This window comes from Oryx dammah, unplaced genomic scaffold (genome assembly GCF_014754425.2).
Source record: "Oryx dammah isolate SB20612 unplaced genomic scaffold, SCBI_Odam_1.1 HiC_scaffold_21, whole genome shotgun sequence".
Taxonomy (NCBI): domain Eukaryota; kingdom Metazoa; phylum Chordata; class Mammalia; order Artiodactyla; family Bovidae; genus Oryx; species Oryx dammah.
The window spans coordinates 60,730,516-60,753,986 of record NW_024070205.1 but is presented as its reverse complement, the minus strand read 5'-3'; the positions used below and the strand labels follow the sequence as shown (position 1 = coordinate 60,753,986).

Here is a 23,471-nt window from a genome sequence, read left to right as displayed (position 1 = left end):
TCTTACAACCTTAGCCTCAGTATCATATTAAACTGTATTCAAGCCTCGGCTGTGCTTAGTCGCTCAGTCCTGTCCAACTCTTTGCAACCCCATGGACTGTAGTCCACCAGGCTCCTCTGTCCATAGAGATTCTCCATGGATGGAAGAATACTGAAGTAGATTGCCATGCCCTCCTCCAGGGGATCTTCCCAACTCAGGGGTCGAACCCAAGTCTCCCACATTGCAGGCAGATTCTTTACCACCTGAGCCACCAAAGAAGCCCAAGAATACTGGAGTGGGTAGGTAGCTTATCCCTTCTCCAGGGGATCTTCCAGACCCAGGAATCAAACCAGGGTTTCCTGCACTGCAGGAAGATGCTTTACCAGCTGAGATATCAGGGAAGACCATATGCACTCCAATATATACTATGAGCTCCCCTGGTGGCTCAGCTGGTAAAGAATCTGCCTGCAATGCAGGAGACCTAGGTTCAATCCCTGAGCCAGGGCAGATCCCCTAAAGAAGGAAATGGCAACCCACTCCAGTATCTAGACTGGAGAAATCCCATGGATAGAGTAGCCTACGGGCTACAGTTCATGGGGTAAAATACCCTCGCAAATTTGAAACAAGTGGCCTAAGAGCACACGTTGCATGATTTAAGTTTGTTAAGGTATAATTTTGTGGCCCAGACTGTGGTTAATCTAGTGAATGCTTCATGTGGGCTTGAGAATAACGTGTATGCTGTAATTGTTGGATAAAGTAATCTATAGGTGTTCACTTAAATCCAGTTGATTGAAAGTATTGTTGAATTCAACTATTTACTTCCTGATTTCTTGCCTACTGGATCTGTCCATTTCTGACAGAGGGGTTTTGAAGTCGCTAACTATGATAGTGACTTCATCTATTTCTTTTTACCAGTTCTATCAGTTTTTACCTTACATATTTTGATGCTCTGTTATTAGGCATATATACGTTAAGGATTGTTATATCTCCTCACAATTGACCCTTTTACTGTTATGTTCAGTTCAGTTCAGTTCAGTTCAGTTCAGTCGCTCAGTCGTGTCTGACTCTTTGCGACCCTGTGAATCACAGCACACCAGGCCTCCCTGTCCATCACCAACTCCCGGAGTTCACTCAGATTCACGTCCATCGAGTCAGTGATGCCATCCAGCCATCTCATCCTCGGTCGTCCCCTTCTCCTCCTGCCCCCAATCCCTCCCAGCATCAGAGTCTTTTCCAATGAGTCAACTCTTCGCATGAGGTGGCCAAAGTACTGGTGCTTCAGCTTTAGCATCATTCCTTCCAAAGAAATCCCAGGGTTGATCTCCTGCAGAATGGACTGGTTGGATCTCCTTGCAGTCCAAGGGACTTTCAAGAGTCTTCTCCAACACCACAGTTCAAAAGCATCAATTCTTCAGCGCTCAGCCTTCTTCACAGTCCAACTCTCACATCCATACATGACCACAGGAAAAACCATAGCCTTGACTAGATGGACCTTAGTCGGAAAAGTAATGTCTCTGCTTTTGAATATACTATCTAGGTTGGTCATAACTTTCCTTCCAAGGAGTAAGCGTCTTTTAATTTCATGGCTGCAGTCACCATCTGCAGTGATTTTGGAGCCCAAAAAAATCAAGTCTGACACTGTTTCCACTGTCTCCCCATCTATTTCCCATAAAGTGATGGGACCAGATGTAATACCCCATTTTATCACTGATAATTTTTCTTTCTCTTAACTGTGCTCTACAGTTAACATTTCAGTGTTTACTCTAGAGTTTTTTGATTCTTTACTCTTTTAATCTTTATGTGTCTTTATATTTAACATGGATCTCTTAAAGACAACACATAGTTTTGTCATGTTTTTTATCTTCTCTGCCAAACCCTTTTAATTGATATTTAGGCCATTAATGTTTAAAGTAATTACTGACATATTTGGAGTAATATCTATTGTATCTGTTACTGTTTTCTATTACTTTCACTCTTTGATTCTATTTTCTTCCACTCTTTCCACTTTTGTTGTCAATTATACATTTTATGTGATTCCATTTTGTCTTTTCTCAGCATGTCAATTATTTTTTACTTTTTGAAAAAAATCAATGTCGAGTTTGTAATATACATTTACAACTAATTTACAATATTTACAACTTTTCTAAGTCCCCTTTCATATAACACTATACCACTTCATGGGTAGGATAAATATCTTAAAATAAAATAGCACTCCTGGGTCCTCTCTTCAATTCCTTTTTGCTATTTCATTTGCTAATACATGAACATATTATTCTATTATTATTTTTATCAAATTATTATCTTTTAGATCAATTAAAATTTTTTTAAAATGTTTTTATTTTACTGTCACTTTTTTCTTCTGTAAGTCATCTCATTTATTTGTATAGCTTTCCTTCTCTCTAATGAACTTTCAACATTTCTTGTAAACAAGTCTACTGATAACAAATTCCCTCAATTTTGTTTCATTTCTCCCTAACTTTCAAGGATTAATTTTTCAGGTTACAGAATTCTAGGTTGATGTGTTGTATCTCTCAACACTCAAAATATTTTTCTTGCTTACTGATATCTGAGATGTCAGAAGTAATTCTTATCTTTGTTCCCCTGTAGGTTAGACGGGTTTTTTTCTTTGTAGTTTCTTTTCATGCTTTTCTTCTTTATCTTTGATTTCCTGTAGTTTGACTATGATATGGGGGCTTCCCTAGTGGCTCAGATGGTAAAGACTCTGCCTGCAATGTGAGAGACCTGACTATGAAATGTCAGGGTGTAAATTTTTTAAATTTATTTTCCTTGCTATTTTCAGGCTTCCTAGATTTGTGGGTTGCTATCTGACTTTAATGTAAGAAATTCCCAATCATTATTACTTCAAATATTTCTCCTTTTCCACTTTTTTCTCTTTCTGATATTTCCATTATGCATAGATTATATCTTTTGTAATTATCTCAAAGGTCTTGGATATTCTTCCATTTTTAACTCTTTTCTTCCTCTTTGATTTTTAGTTTTGGAAGTTTCTATTCATACATCCTCAAGTTCAGAGATTCTTTCATCAGCCTTGCCCAATCTACTAATGAATCCATCAAAGATATGCTTCATTTCTATTGTAGTGTTTTTGATCTCTAACATGTTTTTTTTTAAGATCTTTCTGCTTATATTACTCATTTATTGTTGCATATAATTTTCCCATTAGAACCTGTAGCATATTAATTATAGTTACTTTAAATTCACAATCTGGTAATTCCAACATTTCTACTATATTTGAATCTGGATCTGATATTTGCTCTGTCTCTTTAAACTACATTTTTGCCTTTTAGTATGCTAATTTTTTAAAAAACATAATGATGGATTGGATTGAAGACGCTCCAGAAAAGAAGGGCTTTAGTGAATGTGGTGGTAAGATATGGGATCAGAGAAGTGTTCGATGGCCCAATAATTAGGTCTCAGTCTTTCAGTGAGTGTGTGACAGTCCTTCAATCTGACCTGTTAGGTGCAGGAGGATGACTAGAGGGGGATGGAATAAGATATTTTCCTTCCCCTTAATTATATTTTTCATGTCCATTTTAATAGTATCTTACCATTTTATAAACTTTACCACATATAATATTACTGAGTTTACATTTATTATTTAATATGTTATTATTAAACAAGATTATTATTAACATAGCTTATATATATTGGCTAGTTTACTTGCTCACAGTTCATTTTTGCCTATCAGGCCTTTTTCCTGAAATAATTATATTTCTTTATAAAATATATCCTTAAAAATTTTCTTTGTGAATCTACACCAATGGTAAATTTGATAAATTTTTGTCAGACATAAATTGTACTTTTTCTCCTTTGTGTTTAAATGATAGTTTAACTACAAATACAATTCTAGGTTTGTTGGTTACTTTGTCTTTGCACTTCAGAGGTACTATTCCACTGTCTTTTGGCTTCTATCGTGGATTGAGATATCCAAAGTTTCAATTTCTTATAATTCATATCGATAAATAATTTATCTTTTTTTCTGGCTACTTTTTAAAATTTACTCTTGGTCTTTGGCAATCCTCAGAATCACTATATATTATCAGTGTATTTTTCATAGTCTGTTTAGGATTCAGAAGGATCATGTCATTACTCAACTTTTGCCAGTTCTTTACCCTTATCCCTTTAAATACCATATGTCTTCGTTTTTATATGCTCATCATCTCTATTCTATAAAGCTGTCTTAACCTATCCCCTTGCTCCTAACCTCTTTTTCATGTTTTAAACTTCCATTTTCAAGGTGTTTATGTACATACCTATCTCAGGGAAATAATAAGTATTTTTCAAAATTAATAATATTGTCCATGTGTCAGATAGGAAATGAAATTCTTGACTTTGACTCATGAAGTGAACATCTAATGTAGATTCTATAATATAAACTGCCTGAATGCTAGTTACATGAAAATGAATTCATTAGTGTTACAAAACTATAATATAAAATGAAATACATTTAGAGTAAAACATTTCTGTTAGCAAATAGAAAACATAAGTAGTAAAGCTCAATGTATAATAAAAATATGACACAAGTTAGTCATGATGACTCATACTTCTGGACTTCCATAAATGAACATACTCTCTAAAATAACAGGAAATACTCATTTACATAAAAATCAATGTAGAGTGTGACGACGGCACCATTCAAATTGTTGAATGGTAGAAAGGGTTATTATATAAAATGTTTTAAGCTGGCTCTGCTATTTATAATACTAACAAAATGCATACTGATAGTTTGATCTTAGTTAATTCATAAAATCCAAGATTAATGTTATAAAAGGGTCACAAATCAGAGCCAAAGAATAAAGGAGTATTCACGGTTACTAATAAATTGCTCCATGAATGCTTGGCCACCCTTGCAGATAATGATGTCACAAAATGATGAAAGAATAGTTAAGCAGCCAACAAAGTGCCAGTGCTTGGCAGAGGCAATGATCATTGCATCATTCTTGGACCAGAGCCCTTGAAAGGTGAACACAGCTATTAAAAGAAAATGAAAAATTCTAAGGATGCAAGTTTCAACTGGTAACACTTTTCTTAAAACTAGATTCTATCAATACTTGAACTCTTAGAAGAGGTAAATAAAGTTCCAGATAGGAGGAGAAAAGAATTAATAGCTATATTGTCGCTATCCCACCATGTTATCTGACACATACTAGTTAGTTCCATATATAAGTTTCCAATTCCTAGGTTGCTTTCTGCACATGTGAACTTAACACATATTTTTGAAATTTATAATAGACTTCCTGAGCAGGTGGACCAGAAGTACTTTTTTACTATAAAGCTAATAATATGACTAGTTAGGAAATGATCTGAAAAGTAAAAAGGAGTTGGGGGTGGGGTGGGATTTAGAAGTCTATGTACCAAAATAATATTTATTGAATAACTCCTTGATATGAAATTAATCTACAATGACAAAATGATGGTTCCTTCAGACAGGGTTGGTGGGGAGATATTGACTACAAAGGAGCACAGAAGAGACCTTGCAGAGAGGAAAAGGTTCTATATTTTGATCAGGATAGTTATTACAACAAGGCTATACATTTGCCAAAAACTCAAACTCTACATTTTAAATGGGTATATTCTATTGTATGCAAATCATACTTCAAGAAAGTCACTCTATAAAGAAAAACAAGATATTCCTATATGTCAAATTTGGTAAAGAGAACAAGAAATATTTCTATTACTTCTTTTTTTTCTGACCATTGATCTCCTACTCTTTATTAGGAACATATTCCACAGAGGCCTGCCTTTGGTATCGATAGCAGGAAAGCATAAAAATTTGCTTTTGTGAAGATTAAAGGAAAAGTAATTGGTAAAAATACCTGCCTCTGGGGCAACAGTCATTCACCCCTCCCACTCTGGACTCAGGCTGACATTAGGATTTAAGGAAAGACTGTAATCAATGCTGCTTTACCTCCAGATGTTGAAGCTGATGTCCTGACTTCAGGAATTGCTTGCTAGAGTTAGCACTCTCCCCACAAACACACACATATGCACAACAACAACAACAACAAAAACCTGTCTTTTGAATGCACAAGGTTTTCTCCCAATAGAAAGAATCCTTACACTATACTTTGAACTCATCTTAAAAATGATAAATACTTACCAGTATATGAATTTATAATTATCTCAAAAAACTATTTAAAAATTAAAAATACAGGTATGCTGCTGCTGCTGCTAAGTCGCTTCAGTCGTGTCCGACTCTGTGCGACCCCAAAGACGGCAGCCCACCAGGCTCCCCCGTCCCTGGGATTCTCCAGGCAAGAACACTGGAGTGGGTTGCCATTTCCTTCTCCAATGTATGAAAGTGAAAAGTGAAAGTGAAGTCACTCAGTCGTGACCGACTCTTCACGACCCCATGGCCTGCAGCCTACCAGGCTCCTCCGTCCATGGGATTTTCCAGGCAAGAGTACTGGAATGGGGTGCCATCGTCTTCTCCGAATACATGTATAAGTGACAGTTATTAGTCAAATAACATTAAGCAGTTTAAAACATATCAACAATCATATGATCCATTAGAAGCCTGATGCCATGTAATCCCGAAATCTACTTTAAAACATTCAACTCTGCTCAAAAGTCATTGAATAGTATCTAGTCTGTTGGGATTTGTTTGCCATAGATTAATCCTAAAATGGACCAGTAAATTAATTACTCAGTGCTTCAGTCATTTGGAGGGAAGAAACGTGACAAATGCTCCAAATTTTTCTCTATTAATGAAATATGCCATTATTATTTATGGTAACCATAATACATTATGCTCAAAGCATAATATATTGTGTTTAAAGTCTTAAAATTGCCAATACCATACCAAAATATGTCAGCGTTCCTAGTCCATCAGCACTGAGGAGAGTCAGTGAGCCTCCTCGAGATAAGTATTTTAAGTTTCACAAAAAGCAGTAGAATGTTTAAGAAAAAGTAAGTATGACTTTAAGTTCATCTTAGAATCAATGGTATCTTTGGTTACAGATATTGAGTTGTTTTGGGTTGTTAGTTTTTTTTTTTTAACTTTATGAATGGACAAAATAAATAGGAGCAATGAAATAGACTGCTGATCTTACTATACCCAGAATAATCAATAAAGTGTTCTAACTGCTAGTATAAGTCTCAAATATTAGAGTAAGTTTTATTCTTTAGGGTTTACAAGCTTAAAAGTGTCTGAAGACCAGATAGTTAACACGAATGAGGTCACCAAGATACAAGGCTAAGGATAGTAGTAAATACAGTGGGGGCAAGTGAAGAGTGATAATGCTCTAGAGAGGGTAACTGCTACCATGAGTTAGCCAGCTGTTACCATGGGGAACGGGGGCAGTGTTGGACTACTTTCTAATTAAGAGAACGCAGAGATGTAATAAAAAGATGGAAGGAAGGAAGGTGAAAACTCTTCTTGGAAATTAAAAGACTGAACACTCTTCCCACCTGAGGACCTCCAGTTTGCAACATCAACTTTACAAGCAAAGAATATTTACAGAAAATTCTCTAGAATGACTATGTATATGAACACACTTCTGGTTTCACCATTACATTCCCCCAATTTCATTCATTTTCACTTCTGCTTAAAAACACTTTCTCATAGGACTGACAATTGCCAAGAACTGGCATATTCTCAAGGCTTACGTTTTCATCTGTTTGCTAATGGCTGTAATATAAGTCACAAAAGTCCTGTTTATTGAGTAATATTATTAATGGCTAGCATAATACTGTGAAATTGAAGACACTCCTTTTGGATTATGTCCAGATCTTTAAAGAGAACATTGTTTCCAATAGGATATGAATGGCTTATATTAAGACTTGTTATTTAAAAGTGGAACAATGTGAAAACACTTGAATATTTTCAAATTATTGTAGGGCAAATTTTTCAGATATAAGTCCCACATGTAATAAAATATCTAGAATGATAACAAAAGAAAAGGTCATGCTATGAATACCTTACAAAATCATTTTTAATTTTCAACACACTATTGAAAATATCATAGGACTAAGAAATCATTCAGCTTAATAGTTTATTAACTTTTTCCCTTCAGTTGCATTTGGGAAGGAAGTGAATGATATTTGTTGCTCTTTAATTTATGGTACAATTCATGAATTATCAAAATACTACAAGAAGGAAGATAACATAAAAGTCAACTTTTAAACTTTTGTTTTAGAAAAAGCACTTAATGTTTAAATAAGAAGCATTAAAGCATATTCTCAACATAAATTATAGTTAATTATTTCACTAGTTCATAATTCAACAGTCACCACCTGAGACCAAGTCTGAAAATCCCAACTTGACTTCTGAAACGAATCATGAGCCTTGACTTATTTAATGGCTCTATTTTTAAGAGGAAGCATGAAATCACCCAAGAATCATAAGATATCAGTCACTGAACTGTGAGCACTTAGAGAGAGAAAAGGGAAAAATATGGAATGGGGCATGAATAGGAAGGGAGATGGGGATGAGAAAAGGGGAGAGGAACTAACTAGCCAAAATAAAGCAAGAGAAGCTCAAAAAACAATGTATCAAATAAAAGTATTAGGCAGTCCTCAGTATTCACTTACTAGACCTATTCAGATCTAAGTGTCCTACTCAATTCAGCCCAGAGCATTTTTTAATTGAGTTATTAGTGGACTTGGGGAGGAGGAGTGAGGTTATAAAAGAAATTACTGACTGCAAAAATAGAAGTGTCTGTTTTAAATGATCAAAAGGAGACGACACTAAGAAAAACAGTATAGTGAAATCACTCAGTCGTGTCTGACTCTTTGCGACCCCATGGACTGTAGCCTACCAGGCTCCTCTATCCATGGGATTTTCCAGGCAATAGTCCTGGAGTGGATTGCCATTTCCCTCTCCAGGGGATCTTCCCAACCCAGGGATTGAACCTGGGTCTACCACATTGTAGACAGATGCTTTACCATCTGAGCCACCAAGGAAGTCAAGAAAAACAGTATAAATGTCACTTTAATATCAAGAGCAAATCAAATTGCCCCAAATTTAAATACACAATTACAGCTGAATAAAGAGTGAATCAATGAAGTTAATTCAAATAATTTCCTTCTGCAACAATATGGTAAGCCATATAAACATTAAAATCAATGTTTAGAGACTTTTTCATGATATACTAATACAATCACACTCAAAGACTCCAGTGTTAGATATCTGAAAAAATATAGAAGATTCTTTCTTTCAAATCGATTAACTAGTGGCAAAGACTAAATGTATAAATTTAAAAATCAGCAATATAAATCCATGATCTGGAGTATAGGTTCAAATGGACATCTGAATTAGAATGTGGAAGTTTTGGTTTGAGCACATAGAAAGAAAGGTGGCTATAATCAAATCAAAGACCCTACGTGGAAACAGAAGATTAGCAAGACATTCTAATGTGCCAGAGGAATGCTGCATCTCAGAAAATATTCTTGCCATTGAATTATACACACTAATGCTGTAGCTGAAAACAAATTAGATTAAGAATATCAGAAGACAAAAACAGAGTTTGTCAAATCCTTTACAGATGGTTTGTAAAACAAGATATTCCATGAAATTCTAAAACAAACTACACAGACAAGTGAAGTGACTAACAAAACACAAGTCAGGGGAAGATCTAGAAGGCAGGAAAGCATGCCAGTCATGTAAGAGTCAAGAGACATGCTGCCATTTTAAAAGCTAAAATACACTAATGTGTAATCTCATATTTATATAACAAAAGATACAAATATAACCATTCCATACACTTGTCAATGAAAAACACCTTTTTAGAATGATAACTACTTAAAGTAATCCATTGTATTTACAACTTAAATTTAATACGTATGAATGTGTTAGTTGCTCAGTCATGTCTGACTCTTTGTGACCCCATGAACTGTGGCCCACCAGGCTCTTCTGTCCATGGGATTTCCTAGGCAAGAATACTGGAGTGGGTAGCCCTTCCCTTCTACAGGGGATCTTCTCTACCCAGGGATTGAACCTGGGTCTCCTGCACTGCAGGCAGATTCTTTACTGCCTGAACCACCAGGGAAGCCCCTTAATTTAATACACACATGGCCACATACCACTGCTACTGATACTGCTAAGTCGCTTCAGTCGTGTCCGACTCTGTGCGACCCCATAGACACCAGCCCATGAGTCTCCCCCGTCCCTGGGATTCTCCAGGCAAGAACACTGGAGTGGGTTGCCATTTCCTTCTCCGCATGGCCACATAATCCTCCAAAAATTTTGTACCTGTTGGGAGTCCCACCAATGTTATATTAAAAATTCATATTCTCTCAAATCTAAATGTCATCAATTTTGAAATTTGTTGCTGATTTCATAGGCTAAAAACAAACTTTTATTATAATCTGTACTTTCCTAATTAAAACTGAAGTTGGTAAACTTTGATGCATTTGTTGAAAATTGTCTTTGTGAATTGCTTGTTAGTATATTAGCCCCTTAATACTATTATCTTCAACAGCAAGGATATCAAACCAGTCAATCCTAATGGAAATCAACCCTGAATATTCATTGGAAGGACTAATGCTGAAGTTGAAGCTTCAATACTTTGGCCACCTGTTTAAAAGAATCAGCTCATTGGAAAAGACCCTGATGCTGGGAAAGACTGAGAGCAGGAAAAGAGGGCAGCAGAGGATGAGATGTTTAGATGGCATCACTGACTCAATAGACTTGAGTCTGAGCAAACTCTGGGAGATAGTGAAGGACAGGGAAGCCTGGTGTGCTGCAGTCCATAGGGTTGCAAAGATTTGGACATGATTGAGTCACTGAACAACAAATATTATTAATTATTTTCCTTAATATTCTTTAAGCGTTCTTTGTGTAGATTGTGACATAATAAAATACATATTTTTGGTCTCTGGCACACAGCTCCTAAAACTATTGTAATTTCCTTACTGGTAAGAGTGATGGGGCATATTTTGTTATAAACTTGGTTTCTATTCCCAGTTCCTAAAATAGTTCCAGAACAAAAATGTAAAAAAATATCTTTTAAAATTCATAACAAGTCCCTATCCACATGAGTTTATTTTAACAAAATGATTTTTGGAAACACCTTAAGGATAAGGGCTGGTGCCAGCAAAGACAACCAAGTGGTCAGAGGGATGGAACACTCCGCGTCACCTCTAGATCTCCAGGGAAGTGAGAAGGGCTCAAGGTCAAGTTCAATGGCCAATGATTAAATCAATCATGTGTAATGAAGTATCCATAAAAATTCTATCTGAAAAGGCTCTGAGAGCCTTCAGACTGTTAAACACATAGAGGTGCTGAGAGGGTGGCATGCTCAGAGAGGGCATGGAAACTGTTCCCCTTCCTCCTGACCTTCTCTTTGCATCCCTTCCATCTGAGCTTGCTTGAGTTGCATCCTTTTATAATAAATGGTTATCTAATAAGTAAACTATTTACTTGAGTTTTGTGAGATTTTCTAGCAAATTATCAAGCCCAAGGAGTGCATTAGGGGAACTTAGCTACAAATTAGTAGCTAAGTCGGACAGAAGTTGTAGTTAACCTGCGGACTCACTACTTGCAGTTGGCATCTAAAGTGAGTGATGTCTTCTAGGACTAAGCTCTAAACCCATGAGGTCTGTGCTAATTCCAATTAGTGTCAGAACTGAATTAAATTGTAGGACACCCAGTTGGTATCCATAGAGAACTGAATTGCTTGGTGTAGGAAAAAAAAAACAAACATATATCTGGTGTCAGAAATGTGATCTGTAGTTGTAGGTAGAATAGTGTGTGTTTCCTTTTTAGAGGGATCTCAAATCTTTATCTGTTAAATATTTTCAATCAGCCCCATCACTTATCACTATTGTGCTTAGTCGCTTAGTCGTGTCTGTGACCCCATGGACTATAGCCCGCCAGACTCCTCTGTCCATGGGGATTCTCTAGGCAAGAATACTAGAGTGGGCTGCCATGCCCTCCTTCAGGGGATTTTCCTAACCCAGGGATCAAACCCAGGTCTCCCGCATTGCAGGCGGATTCTTTACCATCTGAGCCACCAGAGAAACCCTAGCTTATAAAGAATACTTGTATGACAGAATGTCTGTACTTTTTTATGACTCCTGATATGCTTCTTTCTTTTGTATTTCATATGTTTTGCTTATATAGACCCCACCTGAAATTTAGAAATATTGTTCTAATCTTTATTTTCATAAATTTACAGTTGTTTTTACATTTCATTCTTTAAGCACCTATATTTTTGTACATGTCATGAGGTAGGTAACTTTATTTTCTTACAAATTGACAGCCAATTGCTTCAAACACCATTTATTGAAGATGCCATACTCTTTACTTTTATTTCCGCTGTAACCCTGTTTCTGCTGCTGTGACCCTCTTTCATAATATCTATTACTGATATTTATGCTGAATATCTATTTCTAACAAATTTCTCTTAATTTTTTTTCATTTATTTCTTATTTCTAAAGATAAAGCTAAATTTCCACTTAAAGTATGAAACTTACCCTGATGATTAAAGACAAACTAAAGCAATGTAACTTCTAAGTGATTTTACTATAGATTTCAAACTAACTACTAATTAAAATTCCTGATAGCAATAAATTAAACTTGACTGATGCAATCACATAAAGATCTCCTTATATACCTTTGCACAAATGTACCCTTTAGGTGTAGCAATCTGATCCTTAGTTCCATCTATTTATATGCCTTAAAAGTTGTTTTATAGAATATGATAATGCTGATGAAACAGAAAAATAAAGGAAAAATAAAATCTCTGGGTTTAGTATTAGTTGTTATTTCTCCCACAGAGTATTTTTAAATAAAGTTTTCAACTTTACTCATAGCTTTCATTTTTCTCTATGAAAATGTTTTCTGAAATAATTAAGTTTAAGTTCATATCAATTTACTTGTACTCATAAGGAGAAGTTAGACCAAGTCAAGTTTAAAGGATTTATATTCAACATCCCACCCACGTTTTTGAGATTCCTGTGCATAAACAGAGAACTCACATGAAGTCCTTCAGTGAAACTTTCCTGAGAGCAGAGGCATCTGTAGGGCTGGCTTGTTGTGTCACAGTGATTGGCATGACCGTAACACTGACATCTGTGGAGGTGAGCATCAAACAACTCCTTAGAAACACCAGCTCAACTGTGAGTATATTTAAAGATCTATGTATGTGTCCACTATACGAAATGAACAAGAAGCAACGTTTATTATCCAATACAAAATTCAGTTCCTCTTTAATTCATATGGATAATATTCATAATAGTTTTAAATTTTAACACTGAAGTATTGGAAGGATTTTCATCAATATCCAAACCATACTGTTTGTGAAGTCGATTTTCAAACTCATTCTGAGTTGTTTGTACCAATATTAACCATGTGGCAAACTGTCATGAAAAGACATTTACTGAAACTACTGAAACACAATTGAGACTACAAAGTTCAGAATAAACTGAAGAGTAAAGTTAACACATTTCAATTTGTCTTTTTCCTCAAAATTAGATGGTGAAAATTTAATAGCTATTTTTGCATTGTGCTATAACTTAACAAATAACATTTATATTTTGATATTCCAGTCTGCTTTTGAATATGTGCTTTATTCACAGGATATATCATTCTTCTGCTGCTGCTGCTAAGTCACTTCAGTTGTGTCCGACTCTATGTGACCCCACAGACGGCAGCCCACTGGGCTCCCCCGTCCCTGGGATTCTCCAGGCAAGAACACTGGAGTGGATTGCCATTTCCTTCTCCAATGCAGGAAAGTGAAAGTGAAAGTGAAGTCACTCAGTCATGTCCGACTCTTTGCGACCCCATGGACGGCAGCCCAACAGGCTCCTCCGTCCATGGGATTTGCCAGGCAAGAGTACTGGAGTGGGGTGCCATTGCCTTCTCCTAGCACAAACCAATTCTAAGCAGAGTCTATATATGCAGCATTTCCATACTAGGGAGTATGCTATCTTGTAGTTTTCCAACTATTCATTTGTTTAACTTTGTTCTCTACTAGAGCCAGATATTTATAAATTACTTAGTGTTCTACAATTTTCCTTTATTCCTTTATAGGAAAACAGATATTCCTCATAAAACTGTGAACTTACGGAGATCAAGCTCAGTACTTACAAACTAGCTGGTACTACAGTTGTAACTTCAAATCTAGCTTCTTCTCTTTGATTTCAAGAATACTTGGAAATTATATTCCAGAAAAAAAATAAGCAAAATATTTGGCGATTCTTTTCTAAGTTGAATTCATGGTATCATAACTTCTAAACCCAACAGCTTTTGAAAATTGATTTCCTAGCAATGTGATATTATGTATGGCAAAGACTCACATACAAATCTCCCCCCAAAATCTTAGAATAGGAAATAATTTCAATACATGGAGACTGGAATTTGGTTTTCTCTAAAAGGCTAATGTATTTTTAAATGAGTATGACAAAAATTTGTTGGAAACAAGATTCATCATGAAAAACACACTCAAAACCTTGGTCATGAACACTACCTTCCAGTGATGGTGATTTCATTGACCCCATAGTATCTGTGTCTGGGGCTGACAGGAGTCTCAGTTGTATGGTACTGCCCATAGAAATGAAGTCGTACTTGTGTGGCCTTAACGAACTCTTGAAGTGATGGGGTATTATAGAAATTGTTGTATCCAGGACGCTGATTTTGTCCAGGTGTTAGGATGCTAAAGGTGACATTCCCACAGGAATATGGAGTAAAACTGTTGACGAAATTTGAAATCATGAAAAGCTATTCTTATTTTTGACAAAGCAGACATTATAACAGTAATAGCTTGAATTCTTCATTCTTGGACACAAACATTTCATATATTTTATATACAAGCAATATGAGAGCATCACAGAAAAAATAGTAAAACATTTCCCTGAGGACATAATAAAAATCCTATTAATATATATAACTTGGTAGCTAATCTGAAAATCAATTTTAAAGCACAAGTGAGACTGTAAGCAAGAGATACTCTATAAAGTCTTACGGGAATTTTAAATATTGTTTAAAACTCTCAGCTTAAGGAATAGTCTTAGAAAAATCTTCCTCAAGAAAATTGGTAGTAGAGGAAGTCTCTACCAGCTTAGCTAGCCTGCATGCAGGTTACTACTGCACATTAGTCTGTTCAAATTAACTCCTAACTGCATTCAAAGATAATACTTTAAAAAACATTCATACTTGGGAAGTTGAAGACAGTTGACAGAATCAGAATTTTCCAAATCTCCATTGTTCTTCATTCTGAAAGTGCTGCAATTTCTAGCAAAATACTGCCAATCCTCCCAATCTAGGCTGTCCTCCTTTTTCCTCTGAATCCTTATTGCTGTTGGTTGTGGACTAGAGAACTGAATGACAATATAAAACACCTGAAAATGAATGTTAATTGTCATTGAAGTTTTAAGTTTGACCCCATCAGTATAAATCAAACCACGGGAATTGTTATGTTCAAACATAATAGCTTACTTCCTTATAAAGACAATTACCAAAAAGACATCCAGAAATTCCATAGTCCTACAGTAAAGGCAACACATTCTATAATTGCATATATGTCCCTCGTCTCAAGGATTTTATAAAGTGGAAATTAATACATTTGATATAAAGACATGAACAAAACATCACTTCTATAAAATAATTGTTGCATATTTCTTCTTACAGTTATTTACAATAAGGACTGCAGTTTTCATTAATTTGTGCTACTTAATATTGAAAAGAATGTTTTCATATTTTATATGATTTTGATATAAATCTCTAGAAAATTAGGGCCTGTATATCTTTGAAATATTTTTATTTTATAGGTTACGATACACTACTTTGATGAGGTAATGGTCAATTGCCTAATTCAGCTTTCACTTTATAGCTGGTTAAATTGTTTCCCCAAATAGATGTGTTCAAGTACTAACTCTTGATACTTGTGACTGCAACCTTATTTGAAAATACGGTCTTTGCAGATATAATTAAGGGTCTCAAGGTGAGGTAATCCTGGATGTCCAAGGAAGAGGGCCATGAAAAATGGAGACAGAGATTGGAGTTATGCTGCCATAAACCAAGAAATGCCAGGAGCCACCAGAATCTGGAGAAGGCAAGGAAGGATTCTTCCCTACAGCCTTTAGAGGGAGCATGGCCTTGTCAACACTGATTTCATACTTCTGATATTCAGAACTGTAAGAGAATAAATTTATGATTGCAAAACTATTAAATGTGTGGTAGCTTGTTGAAATATGCACAGGAAAATAACACACACCCCACTGTTACAAATTACCTGATACTGTCCATTCTCCAAATCTATGGAAATGGTCACTCCTTGACTAAGCTGGGTCATGTTTGTAAACACATGTGACACCCATGAAGTACCAATGTTGTTATCATTGACAAAAGAAAGAGGATGGGCTTCAGGATTCAGCCGTAACACCCTGTTTTTGGTTGTGTCTTCTGCATCACTAGGAATGCAGTACCGCTGTTCCAAACGATGGACACGAGGGTGGCTGCCAGGGCAACGGCAATGTGACTGGATATGCAATCTGGGTAGATCTCCAGAGAAAACTTCCTGAATCTCTCTGTAGGAGTCAAGAGGAATATGGTAAGGACCAGTAACTCAAGAGTGACAGGACTTCTAAGAGGTGTTACCAATGACTATCAGTATCTTGATATTTTGATTTGTAGACATTTAGCCTTAATAATTTTCTAAACACAACATAAAATCAAAGTCATTCCTAGTCAAACATATGCAATCTCAAAAACTGTATATCAAAAACAGTGCATTTTTTAAAATGAGGTATAGTTGATTTACAAAGTTGTCAATTTCTGCTGTATAGCAAAGTGATTCAGTTACACATACACATACATTGTTTTTTATATTCTTTCCCATTCATAGTTTATAACAGGATATTGAATATAGTACCCTGTGCTGTACAGTAGGACCTTGTTATTTTTCTGTTCTAAATATACTAGTTTGTATCTGCTAATCCCAAACTCCCACTATATCCTCCCTTAAACCCTGTGCCCTTGGTAACCACAAGATACCACAAGTAACCACAAGTCTATTCTCTGTGTAAAATCAGCACATTCTTAAGGGTTAATTTTGTACATCAAGAAGTATGCACAAGTCCTTGGCTGATTATCAAGATATTTGTTAAAATATAATACTTTACTAAAATATAATACTTTAAAAGAAAGGCAACATTAACTAAGATTGTTAAGCTGACTTATCACTATAAGTGAATAATAATGTATTGAAAATAATGAGTTATAGATAGGGCCCCCCATTCATCCATGGAAAGAATTAAGAAAATTATTTTATCTGCTGCTATTTTAGGAGACGGGACTGGGGCCAAACCCATTTGTCAATGGTTTCCTGTGACTCATCAGTACAGATTCTGGCACCCTAAAATGCTTCAGTGGCTTCAGATCATATGGACACTGCCAACAGTCAAAGAAGAATGCCAATTTCAGGCAGATATATTTAATTTTTCCATTAAGGGCAATATACTGATACAGAGCAAAATCAGTCATTCTATTTATAAGCATCTCCCACATAATGCCTTTCCAGACATTTCAGGTAGCCAACCCCAGCAAGCCAGGTCTAAGTAGAGGGCAAGCCAGGTCTAAGTTGAGAGATCAGACTTCTCTCAGACTCCACTAAGGGCAAATGGAGGAGGCAGACAACTTTTTCACTCACTTAAAACACAGAACGGCACACCTTCTTCCTTAAATCTCATTCATTCTTTTCACTTGACATCATGTGTTGCATAGGGCCAACAGTGACCATCCAGGTACATGTTTATCTGAGCAAAATCTTTATTAGCAATGCTGCTCTTTAGAATTTTAGACAAAAGTGATCTAAATGATTGTGAGACGAGTGGCCATAAATCTCCCCAAGAAAGTGTTTCAGTGTTACAGCACCCTATATTCAGGCATCTCTGGATCATATAGACTAACTTAAAGCATGTGTATATTGTTAATGGACATAAGATCATTGCTTCATCTCAAGAGCAATGCCTCTCAAATTTACAAGAACTAGTTCTGTCATTGGAAATTCACCATACTAATCTACATTTCCCTTGAAGAAAAATGAATAAACATTCTTCTTCTGCAAGTGAATAAGATCAACGTATTCATACAATGATGTAATATTATATCATCAAATCATAACTCAGGAAACAAACTTCAGAGGATATCTCAGGCTGAATTTTCCTTGAACTTTCTGAGGAGAATGGAAATATGCATGCCTTAAAAAACACCTAAGAAAGATTTCCTACCTATTCTCAAGATGAAGAAATACTTCAATAAATATAGTCCAAGTCCACACAATGATTTGTTCACTGGAAACAGAAATATATAACAATACTTCAAATTACTTACTGTTTTTGTCTTGAAGTCTAGTAGTCCAGTCTCTTGAGATTTTTCAATAGATCAATATAAGTACTCATTTCCTTTGTCCTACATTCTCTAGTACTTACAAATTCAGCAAAGCAATTTTAAAAGGCAGATATAGCGGTTTCTTAAGTATCAGGAACAAGTTCAAACAGAACACTTAAATAAATGTATAAGGGGCTTCCCTGATAGCTCAGCTGGTAAAGAATCTGCCTGCAATGCAGGCAACCCTGGTTCAATTCCTGGGTTGGGAAGACCCCCTGGAGAAGGGAAAGACTACCCACTCCATTATTCCAGCGTGGGGAGTTCCATGGACTATACAGTCCATGGGGTCACAAAGAGTCAGACGCTACTGAGTGACTTTCACTTCGCTTTTATCCCAAATTACAGGTTTCCCTCGTGGTTTAGTGGTAAAGAACTGGCATGCGTGTTCAACCCCTGGGTCAGGAAGATCCCCTGGAGAATGAAATGGCAACCCACTTCAGTATTCTTGCTTGGGAAATTCCATGGACAGGGGCCCTTAGTGGGCTACAGTCCATAGGGTCTCAAGAGAATCAGACATGACTTAGCAACAAAACAACAACATCCTAAATTATACACTACTACTTGTTCAAAAGTCTAGTTTTCTTAGAAGAAATCATTTGTACAGAATTTGATCAATTTTATGTTATGAGTTACCCACAGAGTAGCACCAGTAAATAAAAACCATAGACTAAGCCAAAGCAAACACCATAAGCATTAATTAGATGCTGTTCTCCAAATACTGTAAAGGTGGAAAATTCTAAAATATTCATGATATTCTTACTTAAATGAGTTTATCCTTACACTTCAGGTGTAAAATTTTCAATCAGCTTACCTGTTTGTAAGTGCCACTTGGTATAATCGAAAATCTTGCATTCTTCCAACAAACTGCTCTGAACCTGTAAAAAAAATATATATATATATATGAAATCTCAGTTTTCTAAGCAATGTCTGACAAATGTTCAAGTGAAATTCTTTTAAAGCTATGAAACTTTTTATTCATATTAGTTTTAGTTGTACAGCACTATAATTCAACATCTGTATATAATACAAAGTGGTCACCATAAATCTAGTTATCACCCATCACTATACAAGTTGACACCCTCATCAGTTTTGACACCCTCTCAACCACATTCCCCTACAGTTACCAGTAAACTGTTCTCTGTATTGATGAGTTTTTAAAATTTTTATTTGGCACAATCCAGTGTTCTCAATTCTGTCCCATTGATCTGTGTGTCTGTTTTTGTGCCAACACCATACAATGTTGCTTACTATAGCTTTGTAGTAGAGTTTGAAATCAGGGAGGATGGTTCTTCCAGCTTTGTTCTTGCTCAAGATCATTTTGATAATTCATGATCTTTTGTGGTTGGCTACAACTTTTAGAATTATTTGTTCTAGTTCTATGAAATATGCCCTTGGAATTTTGAAAAGAGTTGCGCTGAACTTATAGATTTTTTGGATAAGATGGAGCAGTCTCTCAGAGCTATCAGAGGTACTGTCTCCTGGGCTGCAGTCTTCACTTTGGGGGCTTCCTGGTGGGATATATGGTAAAGAATCTACCTTTAATGAGAAGACCTGGATTTGATCCCTGGGTCTGGAAGACCCCCTGGAGAAGGAAATAGCAACCCACTGCAGTATTCTTGCCTGGGAAATACCAGGCAAGAAGAGCCTTGTGGGCTACAATCGGGTCTCAAAGAGTTGGACACCACTGAGAGACTAACTCTTTGGATAAGATGGACATTTCAAGAGTATTAACTATTCCAATCTATGAATAAGAAATAAATTTCCACTAATTGTGTCTGTAGTTTCATTCATGAGTGTCCTATAGTTTTCAATGTACAGGTCTTTTACCTCCTTGGTTAAATTTATTCCTATTTTGCTTTTGTGGTGGTTTAGTCACTAAGTCGTGTCTGACTCTTTGCAAGCCCATGAACTGTAGCCTGCCAGGCTCCTCTGTCCATGGGCTTTTTCAGGCAAGAATACTGGAGTGCGTTGCCATTTCCTTCTCCAGGGGATCTTACCAACCCAGGGATCAAATTCAGGTCTCCTGCATTGCAGGCACATTCTTTACCAATTTGATGCAATTGTAAATATGATTGTTTTCTTAATTTCTCTTCCTCATAGTTCATTATTTGTGTATAGAAATACAACATATTTTTGTATATTGATTTTATATACTGCACCTTGCCTTATTTATTAGTTCTAACAGCTTTTGGTGGGCAGTCTTTAGGTTTTCCATAACATGTTATCCGCAAATAGTGATAGTTTTCCCCGCATGCTACAGTCCATGGGGTCACAAAGAGTTGGACTTGACTTAGTGATTGAACAGCAACAACAATAATGTGTTATCTGCAAACAGCAACAGTTTTTCTTTTCCTTCTTTCCAATTTAGATTCCTTGTATTTCTTGTGTGCTGTGCTTAGTCACTCGATCATGTCCAACTCTTTGAAACCCCATGGATTATAGCCCACCAGGCTCCATCTGTCCATGGCGATTCTCCAGGCAAGAATACTGGAGTGGGTTGCCATGCCCTCCACTAGAGGATCTTCCTAACCCAGGGATCGAACCCAGGTCTCCTGCATTGCAGGAGATTCTTTACCATCGGGGCCACCAGGAAGCAAGCCCAAGAATACTGGGGTGGGTAGCCTATCTCTTCTCCAGGGGATCTTCCTGACCCAGGAATCAAACCAGGGTCTCCTGCACTGCAGGTGGATTCTTTATCAGCTGAGCTATCAGGGATTTCTTGCTAACTGCTGTGGATATGAATTTCAAACAATGTTGACTAGAAGTACTAAGAGGGCATCCTTGTCTTATTCCTGATCTTGTAGGAAAAGCCTTCATATTTCCACCATTGTTAGCTGTGGGTTTGTCATACATGGCCCTTTTATGCTGAGATATATTCCCTCTATAAACACTTTGCTGAGAGTCTTTGTCATAAATTAATGTTGAATTTTGTAAAATGCTTTTTCTACATGTATTGAGATGATCATATGACTTTTATCCTTCATTTTGCTGATGTGACTTATCACCTCGATTGATTTGTGGGTACTGAACCATCCTTAAATCCTTGGAATAAATCCCATTGATCACAGTGCATGAGACTTTCAATGTCTTGTTGGATTCAGTCTGCTAATATCTTGTTCAGAATTTTTGTATCTATGTTCATCAAAGAAGAGTTTGAGAAGACTAGGTATTTAATCTTCTTTGACTACTTCCTAGAATTCACCAGTGAGGTCATTTGGTCCTGGACTTATTGGTTGAGAGACTTTGGGATTTTCCTGGCAAGAATACTAGAGTGGGTTGTCATGCCCTCATCACTGACCAGTATATATTTTACTAATTACAAATGAATAACAGTAATGATCATAGTTATTTCTATAAACTTTACAGGCCTTAAGTCAGAGTTATTATTTTGGCGAGCCTATTTACTGACACAACTTATAATCTCTATCCAGAATATCTTCCCCAAATCAAATTTCTCTGTAGTTTATAAACATATAAATCTATCATTTCATCAGCTCTAAGTGTGATTATCATCTGTTTCCCGTGTGATTTTCAGAGCATTCACATTACTGAGAAGACTCCCAATTTTTCCATTCCACTTGCTCAATCACCAAGCTTCAGGGCATCAGTTTAGGTACTCTCCAAATTAAGATTAATGCCTCATTTAGAAAACCTGTGATAAGTGAGGATAGATTGTAAACCTCCTATTTATGAGTTCTGAGTTACTCATATGTATCTGAATTACTCAGGTCCCAAAATTCCATCACCACATGAGTATCACATTCAGAGCCCAATCTGCTTTAAATTAGGTAACTTTTCAAGATATGGGTAGATATCAACTTTAAACCACACACAATTTTATCAGTTCAGCAAATACTTATTTACAATGTATTAACAGATAAGCCCATGGAGAGTAGGAACAGAAAAATGTAAGAAAGCTTGTTTGTCTTAATAATAAGAAAAACAATGAAAATGGCAAAATTCTAGCTAGAGTTTAAATCATGGGGACACAAAAAAGGATATGATCTAAAGTATAATGCCTATTCAGTAACTGTTTTTTAATTAAATTTAGAGCAATGGCCAATCACCAAATGACTATTTCCTCAAATATGTTTTTTTCAACAATTCTATTTTTTAATTTTATCTTAACAATAGAGTTTTTAAAAATGTTTGCTCAACCTTTGCTGCAGTTCCTTGGTGGTGACTCAGAGGTACCTAGGACAGAGTGAGGTTATGCTAGATGAATAAAAGATGCCAAGTAGAATTAGCATGCCAAATAGTTTTGATATTGATCTCAGAAGCAGGGGGAGATGAATGAGCAAAGAAGGGTGAGATTCAGGGGCATAAAAAGGGCATGTGTTTGTGTGTGAGTTTGTGCTAGTGTGTATATATTTCTATTTCTTCTTATAATTATATTAAAGGCTATAGTTAAGAAAATAACATTTCACATATGAATATTTCTTCATGAATCTAAAGGTTTTCAACTGATATACAGGAAGTAGGCTAACTGAAATAATTATAGTATTCACTTCAGTGTAGGCTAGGGACACTAAAGAGATTAACACTGATTCTGCTATTGGCAGCACTTACGAATGAAGCAACAAGAAGTTTCCCATCATCTTCAAAGCATGCTATGCCACCAAGTAATACCCTCCCCAAATTAAAAAGCTATTGTTACAGGTTGAATGGTACTCTTCCCAAACTGCATATTGAAGTCATCCCCCAATACCTATGAACGTGCCTTTATATGGAAATAGGGTCTTCGCAGATATAATCAAGTTAACGTGATATCATTAGGGTGGGCTCTAACCTGACTAGTATCCTTGTAAGAGGAAAATGCCTGGTAGAAACACAGTCACACAATGAGAAGGCCACGTGACAACAAAGGTGGGGTTTGGAGTGATGTAACTATATAAGTCATGGAATACCATGGATTGGTGGCCACCACCAGAAGTTAATTAAAGGCAAAGGATTCTCCACTAGAGGTTTCAAAGAGCACATGGACCTAGTAACACCTTGATTTTGGATGTATAGCCTCCAGAACTGTGAGACAATAAAGTTCTATTGTTATAAGCCACCCAGTTTGTGGTATTTTGTTATGGAGGTCTAGGTAATGAATTTAGTCAATATTTTGTACATTTAACATAATGAGTTATTAAAG

The 23,471-nt window shown here is 36.1% G+C and overlaps 1 protein-coding gene across 1 annotated transcript in view; it reads right to left on the bottom strand.

The window, feature by feature from the left end:
- USH2A (usherin) overlaps positions 1–23,471 on the bottom strand; it is a 922,740-nt gene that overhangs the window by 803,794 nt on the left and 95,475 nt on the right. Inside the window, exons 4-8 of the mRNA XM_040262869.1 lie at positions 19,143–19,206; positions 16,176–16,470; positions 15,098–15,282; positions 14,412–14,633; positions 12,922–13,015 (exon numbers count right to left, since the gene is read on the bottom strand). Of these exons, the coding sequence (XP_040118803.1) occupies positions 12,922–13,015; positions 14,412–14,633; positions 15,098–15,282; positions 16,176–16,470; positions 19,143–19,206 (860 nt within the window). The remainder of the gene's footprint in view (positions 1–12,921; positions 13,016–14,411; positions 14,634–15,097; positions 15,283–16,175; positions 16,471–19,142; positions 19,207–23,471) is intronic.